This window comes from Lathyrus oleraceus, chromosome 2 (genome assembly GCF_024323335.1).
Source record: "Lathyrus oleraceus cultivar Zhongwan6 chromosome 2, CAAS_Psat_ZW6_1.0, whole genome shotgun sequence".
Taxonomy (NCBI): domain Eukaryota; kingdom Viridiplantae; phylum Streptophyta; class Magnoliopsida; order Fabales; family Fabaceae; genus Lathyrus; species Lathyrus oleraceus.
Window position 1 is genome coordinate 74,927,647 of NC_066580.1, and position 17,883 is coordinate 74,945,529.

At 36.4% G+C, this 17,883-nt stretch overlaps 1 protein-coding gene across 1 annotated transcript; it reads left to right on the top strand.

Annotated features, from left to right (window-relative positions):
• Positions 1 to 1,394: 1,394 nt before the first annotated feature.
• LOC127121976 (uncharacterized) lies at positions 1,395 to 11,888 on the top strand. The gene is made up of 4 exons (XM_051052396.1): positions 1,395 to 1,571; positions 1,734 to 2,440; positions 11,217 to 11,461; positions 11,884 to 11,888. The coding sequence occupies exons 1-4, from the start codon at positions 1,395 to 1,397 to the stop codon at positions 11,886 to 11,888; spliced, it is 1,134 nt and encodes a 377-aa protein (XP_050908353.1).
• The last annotated feature ends 5,995 nt before the right edge of the window (positions 11,889 to 17,883 follow it).

Sequence of the window (17,883 nt, forward strand, 5' to 3'; positions counted from 1 at the left end):
ATTCTTACATCGTTTTCTTCCATGTGTTCTATTGCAACACGGTACCCTCGTAGATGATGACGAGGATTATTTCCATAATTCATACCTCGTTTGCACCATCTTGCATATTAAAAAAAATACGTTAAAGTGACGTATAAATAATTTTGATAAATATAAATTGCATTTAAATGAAAATCATTACCTTAATGCATAAGGATGTGATGGAACCTCGTTACTAACCGGGGCTAACAAGGGTATGTGTGTGAATGCCCATACAGTTAGTAATACAACACATCCTCCTATTCTCTTTACTCCTCTATGGGCCGCCTTGCACATATGTCTATATAGCGTCGCCAAACAAGCAGAACCCCAACTGTATGCATTACATTTTTCAAGGTCTCCTACTAAAGGTAACCAAGAAGAATGCAACAAATTGTGACTCTTATCTGGCATTAAAAAAGTAGCAATTAAAAGTAAAAAGTAGCAATACGAATTTAACTATGTTCAAAATCCACATCAACTCCGACTTTCATCATTTAAAAGACCGTATTGAAAAGAAGTTGCAACGTTATGTTGAAGACATCATTTATCGTCAACCATTATTTAATGGAGATGATAATACCGTCTTTCACATAATGACACCGATTAAGACCGGCGAAGATGTCAGGTTGATGTTTCAATGTCATGTAACATTATCTCAATTACCCAGCATTGAGATATATGTTCGTCTAGTCGATAATCTTGAAGAACAACTGAGTGACAATGAAGATGTTGAGGAACAACCGACTCACAACGAAAATCACGGTTATCCAACGCAATCTGTACAGTCACACGACTATGGAATGAGTCAAGCCATTGACGAAGAGCCGACTCAAAATAATGAACCTTTCATACCAAATGAAGAGGTGGGCGAGAATAGTGAGGATGATCTTGAGGAGGTTCGATTTGAAGATCTATTTGGTGTTAGCGATGACGATGGCAATGGGGACATATTCGACACATCGGCCATTGCACTAAGAGCGCAACCAATTAGTTTGTACAACCCACCTGCGCACATGCAAAACATAAGTTTGGATGATGCTGAACCAATCTCCATTTTCGGCAGTTTCATACCAACTCACAATTCTGACGAAATAGAGGAGGGCATCGAGTATGAAGATAAAGAAGAGTGTGTTTTGGCGTTGCAACATTGACATATAAAACGTAGTCTAGATTTTTCTGTGGTTAAATCTGACAATGTACGTTTTGTCATCAAATGTAGAAATTCAACATGCAATTTCAAATGCAGGGTCTCTTTGCGCAAGGGCAACTCAAGGTGGAGAGTTGGTAAGTCTAGTGGGCCTCATACGTGCACAACCACTTCCATGTCACAAGACCATACAAAACTCAGTTCAGAAATGATTAGCAAGAGCATAATGGAGCTTGTAAATCGGGACGCTTCTCTTAAGGTGAAGGTTATCATCGCTCATGTCGTTGAGAAATACCGATATATCATATCATACAAAAAGGCATGGATTGCAAAGTGTAAGGCAATTGAGTCGCTGTATGGAAATTGGGAGACATCTTACAACGATCTTCCGCAGTGGATACTGGTAATGAAAACATATCTACCATGTACCATTATAGAATTACAATCCCTACCAGTGATTTCAAATGATGGTTCATACTTGGGTGACCAAAGGATATTTCATCATCTGTTTTGGGCGTTTAGACCATGTATACGTGGTTTCGCGTATTGTAAACCAATTGTGCAGGTTGATGGAACTTGGTTGTATGGCAAGTACATATGGACTCTGCTGATGGCTGTGGCACAGGATGGGAACGGGAACATATTTCCGATAGCGTTCGCATTGGTTGAAAGTGAGACAAAGGAATCCTGGAGTTTCTTTCTTAAGAATTTGAGAATGCATGTTACCCCCCAAGCAAATCTATGCCTAATATCAGACAGGCATGAATTGATAAAGAGTGCATACAACAACCCGGAAAATGGATGGCAGTTTCCTTCTTCATCACACGTCTATTGCATTAGACATATCGCGCAAAACTTCATGCGGGAGATTAAAGACAAGGATCTGCGGAAAATAGTTGTTAACATGGGTTATGCGTTAACAGAGGCAACATTTAACTACTATCGGAGGGAAATCCGAAGAACAAACAACGAAGCTTTATCATGGATAGACAACATCCCTCGCGAGAAGTGGGCTAGGGCATTTGACAGAGGGCAACGCTGGGGTCACATGACAACTAACCTAGCAGAAGCAATGAACTCGGTGCTAAAAGAAACCCGAAACCTTCCAATCACTGCATTGGTCAAATCTACGTACTATCGTTTAGGATCACTATTTGGTAGAAGAGGCCATCAGTGGACAAAAATGTTAGCCTATGGGCAGGTTTTCACTGATAACTGCAACAAGGGGATGGCTGAGGAAGTCATCAAAGCTAACACGCACAACGTCATGCAGTTCGATCGAGAGAGATTTTATTTCATGGTCCAAGAGAAGATTAATCATAACGATGATCGACCAATCAGAACGTTCAGTGTTGATCTGAGGAAACAACACTGTGACTGTGGGAAATTTCAGGCATTTCACTTACCTTGCTCCCATGTAATCGCAGCATGTTCGAGCATACGCCAGGACTATTCCATTCACATTCCAGACGTCTTCAAAATTCTTAACGTCTTCAAGGTCTATCAGGAGAGTTTCCTAGGACTTCCCCATGAGGAGAATTGGCCATAATATGAAGGATTTACTCTTTGCCACGACGACTCTATGAGAAGGAGGAAGAAAGGGCGCCCAAACAGCACCAGGATTAGAACCGAGATGGACGACGTTGAGAAGGAAAAGAGAAGGTGTGGAATTTGCCGTGAAATAGGACACATGCGTAGGAAATGTCCTAATGTTGCAGGACCATCCCAACGACCTTCCAGATGATTATGTTGTCGTTTTAAATATCCGTTCTGATGATTATGTTTTTTTATTTATTTATTAACTACTATGCACGTTATATATATAAACCATTGTGTATTTCTAATGTCTTTTGGGAACAAACATTTATGAAATACATTTGTTAATCAAAGGGTTATGGTTACAAAGTACGACCACATTAACTAAACAACAACAACAACCAACACAACTGGTAATTAAAAAACTAATCAACAACAACAACCAACACAAGTGGACCTTCAACTCCTCTATTAACTTCACCACTATGTGCCGAAAACATACACTGGACATCTTCATCATTTTCTATACGATCCAGGTAATACATGTACGTACCATCGGGGCTTGCATCAGTCAACGTTATGTATGGACAACGATACTCTACTTTCCTCACCTTCATACGACGCCCGCCCAACTGTCGGAAGCCAGTGTGGATGGCTGAAATCAGTGTTCTGAATTTCCATTGCGGATCAAGGCAAACACTCATTTTTTCACCGTGTCCATAAAATACAAGACCACAAACAAACATTATGACCTAAAGAAAGGATTTGGTGATCTGAGTTACATTTCTACAAGTTCTGCTATTTATACAAAAATTAATACTTGAATACTCGGCCAATCATTGACCGAGACAGTACAAACACAAAAAAATTTTGGCGGGAAAGATATCATTCCCAAAAAATTATTGACATTTTGGAGGGAAACATATCAATTTTATTATTAATATATAAGACACAAATTATTTCTATTATTAATATTCTAAAAATTAATCATTTTTATTATTAATATTTAAAAAAAAATAATATCACAATTTTTTTATTATCATGAAAAACTATTATTATTTACATTTTATTTTAAATATTTTTTTATAAAAAGTTATTATTATTTTTAAATAAATCAATTATATTAATTAAATATAGAATTAATAATTAAAAATCAATTATATTAATTATTATTACTATTTAATAAATTATTTATAATATTAAAAAATAAAAAAAAATTGCTTCTTCATGCCCTCGGCCATTCATTGGCCAAGCCCTAACTACACGAATTGGGCCTTCAGGCCCTCGTCCATTGGAGTGACGAGTTTACTAGGAAAAAGGGGGTAGATTGAGATTTTTTTTCCAGACTGGGGTATATTGGGAAAAAGATTTCAGGAAAGGGGCAGGGCGGGAAAAAAGTCTATAACGAACCATCATATGTCAAAAAAATTGGCTTGTAATGATACTTGTTTCTTCCAAGTAATGAAAAAGATTACCCTCCAAATGTTGAACTTGAATATGTGAGTTTGGGATTCGGATCAATGTAGCTTGATTGTAATTTTAATTTGGTTAAATGAAAATAATATGTAATTGAAATAGAATAAATTTGTGTTGGACATAAAAGGGAAAGTTTGAATGGTTTATGTAATTGGAATTGGAATGTAGGAATATGTTGGTTTAATGTAATTGAAATGTGGTTTGAAATTATGTATGAACTTGATTCGAAAACGGACATAATATGGAAATGGTTTTGATGTAAAAAATGAATCATGGGTTATGGTTTGAAATGAACATGGTTCAAAGTTGCTTAAAATGTAAAAATGAATCAAGATTGAAAATGGACTTTATAATGAACATGGTTTTGTGATTAAGAACTTAAAGGTAGATGATTGACTTTGGTCAATTGGTTGACCAAAAAGTCAACAATTGACCAAAAGTCAACGCATGTAGAAATGCGTATTTTTTATTGACAATTGAATATGGACCATAATGCCCCTAAATCAAATGACTTGCGCTATTGCATAATATTGAACCAATGAAAACCAACCAAGCAGAAGATCTTGAATCAAGGAATCAAGACCATGAATCTTCCAAGCACATGAACCATCCATAATGGACCAGATGAATAAAATTAATCCTCAATCCTTGAATGCACACACCATAAATGATAATGCCATAATCAGAAACAAGGGTTTTAGGGATTTGAAATGATCTTAATGATGCTTACAACCATATTCCAAGAATTAGGGGTTTGCTTCACTAAGAAGCCAAAGTTGAATCACTAATGATGGACACAATACATAAGCATCAAGAGCTACCCTCAAATTAGGGTTTGATTGATTGATCCACCTCAAGTTGCTGATGAACCCTAGTTTTCACTAGGTGTAAGCACAAAGCCATGAATCCAAGTCACTTGTCCTCTTGTGTTGAACCATGCTTATGCAGATGAAATGAATGCTTATAAGGATATGCAAATGATTAGGGTTAGTAACCTAGATGAACATTGTGAAGGGTAGGGTGAATTTTGGGGTATGACAGTTGCCCATATTTAATTTTCTCGGACCTGAATGTATGGATAGCAATGGCTTCCAGACACTCAAGGTAGGAGGGAATTAAATACTAAAATATCGGAAAATTTGCCCCTGAATTAAATGACTATAATCTGAAGATAGGTTTCAATGAATTTCTTCACTGGTATATGGGATGAACAAACTGATCTTTGTACAAGGCAACTATCGGGGATTGAAATGTTATTTGGTAAATGGGTATTTATGAGAGGTTAGATATGTATGACATATGTAATATGCTAATTCTATGTAGTGCGTAATTTTTTTTGTCTTTCTCTTTTTCTTTTATTTTTTTCCTCTCTTTTTCCTCTTTTTTCTTTTTCTGTCTCCACTAACAAGTTTTGACATGCAGTGGTGATTGAGATATTCCTGCAGGATTCCACGAAGTAAACATCTGTACTTGCAAAAGACAAGTAACATAGGGTATATAACTAAGACTGAAATCTTCTGTAAAAGGCAAAGAGACATTCTTGCGAAAGGCAAGCAAGCTGTCTGAGAAATGGTTAAGCTTCCTGTTACAAAAGGTAGAGGATACTTGCCAAAGGGTATGATAGTTTTCTCATGCACGAGGCATATGAGACAATCACAACAAAAGGCCAAGAAAGCACCTAAAGGTAAATGTGACTTCTCATGCGAAAGACAATGAGAAACTTCTCAACAAAAAGTTAAGAAGAAGATGAGGGTGAAGGATGACTTCGCTGGGGATATGGTTCTTTCTCACACCAAAGGTAGCAACGACTCCTTAGTAATAGAAAAAAGAAGGGGAATTCCTAACAAAAGGTTAAAGGTGTGAAAAACACAAGAAATGGGGGGTTTGAATTGGGTTTTACAAGCAAAGGCTTTTTCCAAAACAAAAATACCACTAACAAGTTAATAATGAAGAGATAAAAACACAAGGATTTTTATCTTGGTTCGCTTGAAACTCAAAGTTAATTCAGTCCACCTGCCAAGGTGATTTTCCTTATACACAAGGACTTAATTCACTATAATCAACAAATTACAATAAACACAAATAATAACCTTATTTGTCTTCTCAAGGATCCAACTAAATCTTAGTCTCCTCAAGGAATCACAAAGAACAACTTTCTTTATCTTCTCAAGGATAACCTTCTTAAGGAATCAAACAAATAGTTTGAAAAATATTTTATATGTGTTACAAGATGCTTTTATACAAGCAGACTTACACAAATGAAAATCAAACACTTAAAGAAAACTGTATACAAAGAACGGTAAATTTTCTCAAAGAAATATAGCTTGTCAAAAGTGTGTGTGCCATCCTTTTCTTCGAGTCTCCAGTGCATGCTTATATAACATAAGCATGTGACTGTTGGAGGTAAAAATAGGGAAAGCTTCTTGAGCGGATGTCCACTATTGGATGGGAAAGGAATGATAATGCGTACTGTCCTTTCACCCACAAAATAGTGACAAATGTGATGTATAATACTGTCCTTGTCCACAGAATTAGGTAGTGGAAAGGTTGTTCATTTTGTATCATATACTATTTGATCACGTTCCCATTTTGATCTTATCTTCAAATTCATTGGCTTCTGATAAAAACTTGATGAAGCATGAAATGAAGAAACAAAGAGCTGGATTCAGAAACTTCATAACCTTGGGTCAGAACCTTGACGACGTCAGTAGTCTGGCTTGAGGTCTTTAGTATCTTCAGAGTCTTCAAAATCCTCAGTCAGAATCTTGATAACTTCAATCATCTATCTTGAGATCTTCAGAATCTTCAGCTACATAACACAACTTTAGAAGCTTGCCATTCTTCAGAAGTTAGGTGATTAGAGTCACATCCAGAAGCAAGAACTAAGAGAACATTGCAACAACAACATCGTGTCTCCTCAGAAGCTTCTCATGAGTGAAATAACATAGAAGCAGAAAGAACATTGCAGCAATGATATTGATGTCTTTTAGAACTTCTAATAGTAGGCGCAGAAGCGGATTTGGAAAGCAAAGTTTAGAAACTGATGATGTTGCATATCATATGATTAGAATTAGAACTGGTTGTTAAAGCTACACAATAACAAACCATTAGGATACCAAAATTGTTCTCACACAAATACACTATTGTTATCATCAAAACTCAAGGTATAGATGCAGAACCAAATCTTGTTCTAACGATCTCCCCATTTTTGATGATGACAAAACATGTATTTTGATGAACAATTTTGTACATGGTAATCATAGAATAATACATCTTACAGAAGCACAAAGCTCCCCTTGAGATGTATAATCCTATAAAGATAAAATCAGAATGAAAGAAGACTTTCCTGATTTACCTTTTGAAGTACTAGAGTGAATATTCAGTCAAAATCTGGTTTATCTTCAGGAGTTAGTTGATGTTGTCCAGAGAACTGGTTGATAACATCATCATTATGATAGGCTTTACCTCAGAATCTTTTCTTCAGAAACTCTTCTTCAAAACCTTCAAAAGGTCTCTCTTATCTGAATTTCAAATCCATTATTTTTCATAAAGAGCATATTCAGAACCATTCTGATTCTTGAGAAATAACCCTGCAAAACACTTAACAAACTTTTTTTCCTGAAGTATTTCTTGTTAGATCAAGATTTTGGTTCTGGAATTTATCTCTAAGTTTTGATGATAACAAAGAATGAAACATTTTGGTACCCTAATAAATTTTCTTAGTGTGCAGGACTCTAACATAAAATGAATCTGATAAAACAATATTTGACAAAGTCAAGAACAACTGACTCAAAATTAAATAAATCATATCTGACGATGAACATAAGCATATCCAAGAAAATCATACAGAATCCGAAGACTATGAAGAATCCAAAGACTCTGATGAATGTACATCTGTAGACTCTGAAGACGCTCTATCTGAAGATCAGTCAAAGAACCATCCGAAGAAGACTCAACTAGCAACTATCTGAAGAATACAAGATCTGCGAAAAGACTCTGATTTTCGCTCACTCGATTCACGCCCAACAGATCATTTGACGAATCAAAATTAGAAACTTAACAAAGAAGTATTCTAAGTATGGTATGAATCTCTATATGGATAAAATTGAATTCACTCCAAGACTGCTATGAAAAGGACAAGAAAGTTTATGTCATGAAGTCCCATTATTGACAAATATATCATCATCAATATTCTCTCCAACGGTATCGTCTCCAAGCAATATAAAAAGGCCTTACTATCATCATACCAATACACGAAGCTATCACACAAGAATTCTAATATACACCTTGAATCATACACCAAATTCTTGTAATTGTAAAATTCAGTTGTCACACACGAGTTGTTGCTCATTGTGTGATCTTTGATTATCTGTTTAATTATGTTCATCTTGCTTATCTAGAAGCACCAAACACATTCTTGTAATTCTCAATAGTTGTGGTAATTCCTCAAGGGACTTGTGAAGTCTATAGACTTGAGAGGGCTAAGAGATTGTTGAACTCTTAGACGATTGTTGTAATCTTTCTAGATTATTGGATTAAGTCCTTATTGAAGGCGAAATCACCTTGGCCGAGTGGACTGGAGTAGCTTTGATTTCCAAGCGAACAAGGATAAACTTCTGTGTTTTTTGTTATTACCTTGGTGTGTGTAGCATTGATAAAAGTTTTTATTTTTTAGTGAAAATAATTCAAACCCCCCTTTCTTGTTTTTCTCTACCTTCAATTGGTATCGGAGCTTAGACTCTATTATTGATTTTTGGATCAAACACTTAATAGTGTAAAGAGATCCAACGTGAGAAAAACATCAGGGCTAACACCAATGAAAGAGATAGCTACAATGCTAAACCTCTAGTGTTTGATGGAGAGAAATTTGATTATTGGAAGGACAAAATTGAAAGCTTCTTCCTAGGCTACGACGCTGACCTATGGGACATTGTAACAAATCGTTATGAACCACCCATATCTGCTCTTGGTATCATCATTTCAAGAAGCAAAATGAATGATGATCAGAAGCGTGACTTCAAGAATCCCCACAAAGCCAGGACTATTTTGTTGAATGCAATATCCTACAATGAGTACGAAAAGATCACAAACAGGGAAACAGGTAAAGTAATCTTTGATTCCTTAAAGATGACTCATGAAGCCAATAATCAAGTCAAAGAGACTAAGGCTCTGACCTAAATACAAAAATATGAAGCCTTCAAAATGGAAGATGATGAAGCTGTTGAGATAATTTTTTCTAAATTCCAAACTGCCTACAAAGAACCCCTTGTTCTTGACCGCCCCCCTCACATAAACCTTGCCACGCCATTTGAGAAGCTGAAAGTTTTAATAGAATCACTAGTGGATTTTGACAACTTGAAGCATAACGACATTTGATCTCACTGAATAACTAGAGAAACAAGGATGGGGAAATTAATTCAAGAGACTCTACGGTCCAGTCTACGGCTTCGTTGTTAAGGAATTATGGAGATTTGTATACTGCGATGACCATTACATTTTCTCCTACGTCCTGGGGGTAAAAATGGTCATCACAGATAAGTCCATAGCCAAGCTTCTGAACATGGAAAAGACTGGGGGCAGAAGGATCTACAACATCAACCCTAGAGTAAAATACATGTCCCAGGAGATAGCCCCTACTATATTCAATCAGAATCCAGAAGGGAAAACCTCTAAGAACAAGGAGATTCACCAGAATCTGAGGGTATGGTTGAAGATTATTCTGGGAACCATCCACTATCGTCTAGCTTCAAACCCATCAGACTACATAAACACATATCAGAAGTGTATCCTGTATTGTCTTCAGAAAGGATTAAAGCTGAATCTTCCCTCATTACTCTTCAAATATCTGAGGGATTCAGTCAGAGATACAAGAAACCACATGAAGCCCATAAACTACATTCTTCTAGGGAGGCTAATCTCTGACGTCCTGATAGAAAGTGGGATGGTGGACCACATGATCTCCACCAACATGATGAAATATGTAACCGTGGATGTTGGCAAGCCTCTGAATGCCAAAAATCTGAAGAGCATGGGGGTCATTGGCAGAGTCTTAGTCAAACCAATGTTGGACACCTCCTGGGAAGCTTTGAAAGTAAGATACCAATTGGGTTGTATCTTTTCTCTAAGATAGATCCCCCAGAGGTTATTGCTCATTACCTTCAAGACCTGGCATCTCAAGGTGTTGACATCTCAGAGTTCTCTATGGACTGGCTACCACAACAACCACCAAATTTCATGAAGAGGAAGAGAGAGCCCTTTGAGAAGTTAAAGAAGAAGAATAAGACTCTGAAGCTGGGAGAACCTTAGGCAATTCCATCGCTTGTGCCTCTGAGCTCCTCCGCTCCAAGTAAGTATTTTCCTTCTGAAGCTCCTTTATCTTCCGGGTATAAACAAATATATTATTCCTTACCTCAACCACCCCCACATATTCTACTTTTGAACCCATTATCTCCATTCCAACTCCCTCAGAACCCCATAACTTTGAAATCAACACGTCCTCACCCCCTCTACAAAAATTTGACCTCACTACTACAACACTTCCCGTATCTGAGGCCTTACTTCTAAACGAACCCATTTCACCTTCCTCATCTCCTCCATACCATAACCTTTCTTCTGCCACTGATCAACCAGAAGTTCCTGACCCTTCCTCTCTTAATTTATCCCAACTTCAAGCTAAAACAAACTCTGAACAGACTTTATCTGTCCCAGAAACCTATGAACCCTCACCTTCTCTCTCCGCACCTCCTTCGGCACCCTCAATCACTCTACCATCCTCTGAACCTCACACTGAACCCTCTGAAACCACTTAAACTCCATCTGAACCCATAAATTCAACCTCCGAACCTCAACCAACCTTTCCAACCCTGGAAGAGGTATTTGCTATATTCTCAGAAAGCTCAACTGTGAGGCTCAGAGAGCTATCTAAACAATCCAGTCTAAATGACACCCCTTCTGAAGTAAGGGCTCACTTGAATGGATTTCTCAGATGGATGACATATGAAGTATTTAAGTTGAAGGGACTCTCTAAATAAGTCAGGAATGACTACATCAGAGGAGCTGAGGAAAGACTAGAGGCACATCTGGTCAAGGAAGATGAAGAGAAAGCACAAAAGGAAGCTGAAGAAAAGGCTAGGCTGGAAGCTGAAGAGAAGGCCAGAAAGGAAGCTGAGGAAAAAGTTGCCGCTGAGGCTGCTGCTGTAGAAGCTAAAGCTGACGCTGAAGAAGCAGCACACATACCTGTAGAGGAACCTGCAAAGTCTACTGAAGTTGCTCTGACTCGAGGTGAGTCATCGACATCTGACATTTATCTGTTGGTGCTCTAGACTTTGGAAGAACTTCAAAAGGAACAACAACTTGTGGGATCCAAACTCGACAAGCAAGATTCAGTCAACTCCAGCATCTAGAACCTTCTCACCCGGCTACTTCAGAGGATGCCTCCTCCTCCAAACCCTTAGGCACCATAGGCTTTCTATTTTGTATTTCTTTGTGCTCTAAGTACTTTTTCCTCTAAGGCCTTATTATATGTACTTCTCTCATACTATCTAATGAACTTTGTTTATCTCTACATGTTTTTCTCTTACTTTGTTCTTTTTGAGTCTCACAAAAAAAGGGGGAGAAGTAAATAAACTGCCTTCTGATGAAATAAATATCTAACTCTGATAATGCACTGCTTACATTCTAATACTTTAAAATAAATTATGCAGTCTAAGTTTTCTTACAGGATGTATCAAAATTAATATCTGAGAAACAGGCTAAGCAACACAAGAAGCTCTGGTAAGAAACTCTAAACTCTCTAAGTATCAGATTTAAGGAGAGCTTGCTAATCTTAGGGGGCGTCATACTATATCTGGATCTAATTTATTTTCCTCTCCATCTTGTAAAGTATCATTGTTTCATCAATAGTCTGAAGCTTTTGTCATTATCAAAAAGGGGGAGATTGTTAGAACAAGATTTTGGTTATGCAATTTATCTCTAAGTTTTAATGATAACAAAGAATGAAAAAATTTGGTACCCTAATAAATTTTCTAAGTGTGCAGGACTCTAACATAATATGAATCTGATAAAACAATATCTGACAAATTCTAGAACAACTGACTCAGAATTAAATAAATCATATCTGTCACTGAACATACGCATATCCAAGAAAATCATACAAAATCCAAAGACTCTAATAAATGTACATTTGTAGACTCTGAAGACGCTTTATCTGAAGATCAGTCAAAGAACCATCTGAAGAAGACTCAACTAGCAACTATCTAAAGAATACAAGATCTGTGAAAAGACTCTGATTTCCGCTCAATCTGATTCACGCCCAACAAATCATCTGACCAATCAAAATCAGAAACTTAACAAAGAAGTATTCTAAGTATGGTATGAATATCTATATGGATAAAATTGAAGACACTCCAAGACTGCTATGGAAAGGATAAGAAAGTTAATGTCATGAAGTCCTATTATTGACAAAGATATCATCATCAATATTCTCTCCAACGGTATCATCTCCAAGCAATATAAAAAAGCCTCACTATCAGCATACCAATACACGAAGCTATCACACAAGAATTATAATATACACCTTGAATCATACACCAAATTCTTTTCATTGTAAAACTCAGTTGTCACACACGAGTTGTTGCTCATTGTGTAATCTTTGATCATCTATTTTAGTTGTGTTCATCTTGTTTATCTATAAGCACCAAACACATTCTTGTAATTCTCAATAGTTACGGTAATTCCTCAAGTGACTTGTGAAGTCTCTAGACTTGAGAGGGCTAAGAGATTGTTGAACTCTTAGACGATTGTTGTAATCTTTCTAGATTATTGGATTAAGTCCTTATTGAAGGCGAAGTCACCTTGGCCGGGTGGACTGGAGTAGCTTTGATTTTCAAGCGAACCGGGATAAACTTCTGTGTTGTTTGTTATTACCTTGGTGTGTGTAGCGTTGATAAAAGTTTTTATTTTTCAGTGAAAACAATTCAAAGCCTCCTTTCTTGTTTTTCTCTACCTTCAATTGGTATCAGAGTTTAGGCTCTGTTATTGACTTTTGGATCAAACACTTAACAGTGTAGAGAGATCCAGCGTGAGAAAAACATCATGGCTAACACCAACGGAAGAGATAACTACAACGCTAAACCTCCATTATTAGATGGAGAGAAATTTGATTATTGGAAGGACAAAATTGAAAGCTTCTTCCTAGGCTACGATGCTGACATATGGGACATTGTAACAAATGGTTATGAACCACCCATATCTGCTCTTGGTATCGTCATTGCAAAAAGAAAAAAGAATGATGATCAGAAGCGTGACTTCAAGAATCCCCACAAATCCAAAACTATTCAGTTGAATGCAATATCCGATAATGAGTACGAAAAGATCACCAACAGGGAAACAGGTAAATAAATCTTTGATTCCTTCAAGATGACTCACGAACGCAATAATAAATTCAAAGAGACTAAGGCTCTAGCCTTAATCCAAAAATACGAACCTCTAAAAATGGAAGATGATGAAGCTGTTGAGATAATGTTTTCTAGATTCCAAACTTTAGTTGCAGAACTCAAGGTTCTGGACAATGGATACACAAATGCATATCATGACAAAAAGATAATCATAAGTCTTCCAAAGAAGTGGAGGCCTATGGTTATTGCTTTAAAGTTATCCAAGGATTTAAACAACATAAGCCTTGAAGAACTAATCAACTCCCTCAGGAGTCATGAGATAGAGATAGAGGAAGATGAACCTCAACATAAAAGCAAATCGATGGCTCTGAAGTCTAGATCAGAAAGAAGAAAGCCAAAAAGGAATAAAGCCTTTCAAGATGAAGAAGAAGAAGACGACGACTCTGAAAAGGAAGACCCTGATGATGAAGAAGAGTTATCTCTCTCATCTAGAAGAATCAAACAACTCTGGAGAAAAAGAAATAACAACTTCAGAAGATCCAGACAGAAGGGAGATCATCTAGAGTCAACTTCTAGAGGCTGACCAAACAAAGAGGTAACCTGTTATGAATGTAAAGAACCTGGACACTACAAAAATGAATGTCCAAAGCTCAAGAAAGACAGTTCCAAAAAAGAAGGATTCAATAAAAACTCCTTCAAAACTAAGAAGGGACTCATGGCAACCTGGGATGACTCAGAATCTGACACTTTAGAATCTGACTCTGAGGAGGAACATGCAAATGTTGTATTCATGGCTACCATATCTGAAAGCTTATCCGAAAAGGAATATAACTCTAAGGAGGTATTTTCTGATTTTTCTCGTTTGATCTGGAAGCCTGTTTATCAGAATCTCTAAGCTCTTATCAGAAGCTTCGATAGAAATTCAAGAACCTAAAAAGGGTTCATGAAGAAACTGTTGAAGAGTGTGATAAGCTTGAAAAAGAAGTATCTGAGCTTAAAGAAAACAATTTTATCCTTGAAAAAGAAAATGAATTTTCAACCAAAAAATGTTTAAAACTTGAAGAAACTTTTTCCAAAGCTCTACAACTTCTGACACCATCATATATAAATATGAAAAAACTTTTCAGAAATTTCTGAACAATGGGCTTGAAAGAAGCAAAATGGCTTCTATAATTTATGATGTTAGTCACAATAAGAAAAGAGGAATTGGATATGATTCTGATGAAGATGAGTTAATACCTTATGCAGAAGACAAACCTAATCTCCTTTTTCTTATCATTACACACATGCACATACACAAAAGTTTAATAATGCTAGAAAACCCAAAGTTTCCAGAAAATCTGGGAAAACTAATCATAAAGTAGCCAAAAGATTATGGGTACCAAAAGATAAAATAGTATATGTTGCAGATATCCTGTGCAACATAGTTAAAACACCAATCATGGTACCTGGACTCTGGATGCTCGCGACACATGACGGGAAGAAAGCATATGTTCCAAAGCTTGGAACTTAAAGACGCTGGCTTCAGAGGCTTCATAGGAAATAAGAAAGGAAGAATCAGAGGATCTGGAATAGTTGGTAATGAATCTCTTCCCACTATTCCTGATTTCCTTTATGTTGAAGGATTAATGCGTAACTTGTTATCCATAAGTTAATTAACTGATAACGGTTATGATATAATCTTTAATCAAAAAACGTGCAAAGCTATTAATCAAAAAAATGACACAGTCCTTTTCACTGGTAAGAGGAAGAACAACATTTACAAAATTAAGCTTTCAGATCTAAAAGATCAAAATGTAAAATGTTTAATGTCTGTAAATGAAGAGCAATGGGTGTGGCATAGACGCTTGGGTCACATTAGCATGAGGAGGACTTCTCAGCTAATCAAACTTGAGTTAGTCAGAGGTCTACCTAAGCTGAAGTTTTCCTTAGATGCTCTCTGTGAGGCATGTCAGAAAGAAATTTTTTCTAAAACAACTTTCAAAAATAAAAATGTTGTTTCTACCTCTAAGCCTCTAGAACTTCTACACATTGACTTGTTTGGACCTGTTGGTAAGAAGTATGGACTTGTCATTGTTGATGATTATAATCATTGGACTTGGGTAAAATTCTTAAGACACAAGAATGAGTCACATTCTGTGTTCACTAGTTTCTGCTCAAAAATGCAAAATGAATTTGACTCTAAAATCATCAGAGTCAGAAGTGATCATGATGGCGAATTTGAAAACAAATTTTTTGAAGAGATTTTTGACTATAATGGAATATCCCATGATTTATACTATCCTAGAACTCCATAATAAAATGGAGTTGTAGAAAGGAAGAATAGGACTCTCCAAGAAATAGCCAGAATCATGATCAATGAAGCAAATGTAGCTAAGCACTTATGGGTTGAAGCTGTGAATACAACATGTTATATTCAGAATAGAATCTCTATTAGACCTATTCTGGAGAAGACTCCTTATGGACTATGTAAGGGAAGAAAACACAACATTTTGTATTTTCATCCTTTTGGATGTTCTTGTTTTATCCTAAATACTAAAGATAATCTGAACAAGTTTGACTATAAAGCACAAAAGTGTATTATGCTGGGATACTCATAACGCTCTAAAGGCTATAAAGTATACAATACAAAAACACAAATTATGGAAGAATCAATACATGTCAGATTTGATGATAAGCTTTGTAAGAACGAAGTTGGTTCTACAATATATCTCTAAGATTTTGATGATAACAAAGGATGAAACAAAAATGGTACTCTAACGAGATTTTTTCTTAGTGTGCAGGACTCTGAACACTTACGCAGGATTCTGACCATAATCAGATACAAAATATTTGATGATCAGATGCCACTCAGAAAGGATACGTTTAGAAGGTTCTGACTCTGACCAACGCAAATACCAGCTTAACACTTAGAAGTCAGAAGCTCCGTTAAAAGATTACTGAATCTAGACTCTGATACTTAAGAATTCTAGAGCACTGAGAAGCTCTGATGAAGTCAGACATAATCATCCTCTGAAGACAAACTCTGATATATCAAGACTTTGGCACAGACTCACCAGTCCAGAACGCGTAACCGAAAAGAATCTCATTATGGAAAGAAAATATTTAAAGAAAGGAATAATGAGGCGGACAAAATGGTTTTAGAAAGAAACAAAGAGAGTAATGACATTAATTATTCTTCAATGACCAAGATTCTGTCATCACTCCAACGATCCTTCACAACGACTATATAAAGGACAAATTACCTCACTAGAGAACACACCTGAGACACACAAAAATCTCATTCATTCTCTCTTTTTTTCACGAGCTGCTGCTCTTACGTGAAAAACTATTGCTCTCATATTTTCTGTAATACACGCTTTTTGTTAGAAGCACTTTACATTACAATTTACTTTTGCTTAAACTATTTCCTCAAGTGACTCTGCGCAGTCTGAATACTTGAGAGGGCTAAGAGATTATTCTCTTAGACGATTGGTTGTGTAATCTTTCAAGATTAGTGGATTAAGTCCTTTTTGAAGGCGAAATCACCTTGGCCGGGTGGACTGGAGTAACTTTGAATTTCAAGCGAACCAATATAAAATTCTGTGTGTGTTTTGATTTCTGAAAAAGTTTTTATTTCCAAAACAATTCAAACCCCCTTTCTTGTTTTTCTCAACCTTCAAGCTTGACTCTGAAATGTCAAAGCTAGTTGGGAATTTTGCAGATTTGGAGATAAAACTTGTAGGTTCTAACGAAAAGACTAAAGAATCTGAAGAAGCAGAAAACGTTAGAAGCACCTGATGTCACAATCAATCAGAAAAGATCAAGAAATAGACAAAATGTTTCTGAAGAATTGATTATGGGAAACAAGAATGAACCTGTCAGAACAAGATCAACATTCAAAGTTTCTGAAGAAACACTTCTGAGACTAGTATCTCTGATAGAGCCAACATCCTATGAAGGAGCTCTTCAAGACAAAGAATGGATTCTGGAAATGAAAGAAAAACTTGATCAATTTACAAAGAACAATGTCTGGGATCTTGTACCAAGACCCAAGGGAACCCACGTGATTAGAACCAAATGGGTTTAGAGAAACACACTCAATGAAAAAGGTGAAGTGGTTAGAAACAAAGCACGACTGGTGGCACAAGGTTACAGTCAACAAGCAGGTATTGACTACAATGAAACCTTTGCTCTAGTTTCCAAGTTAGAATTCATTCGTCTACTTGTATCTTTTACTATAAATTACTCCATCAAATTATATCATATGGATGCCAAAAGTGCATTTTTGAATGGATATATTTCTGAAGAGGTGTATGTTCATCATCC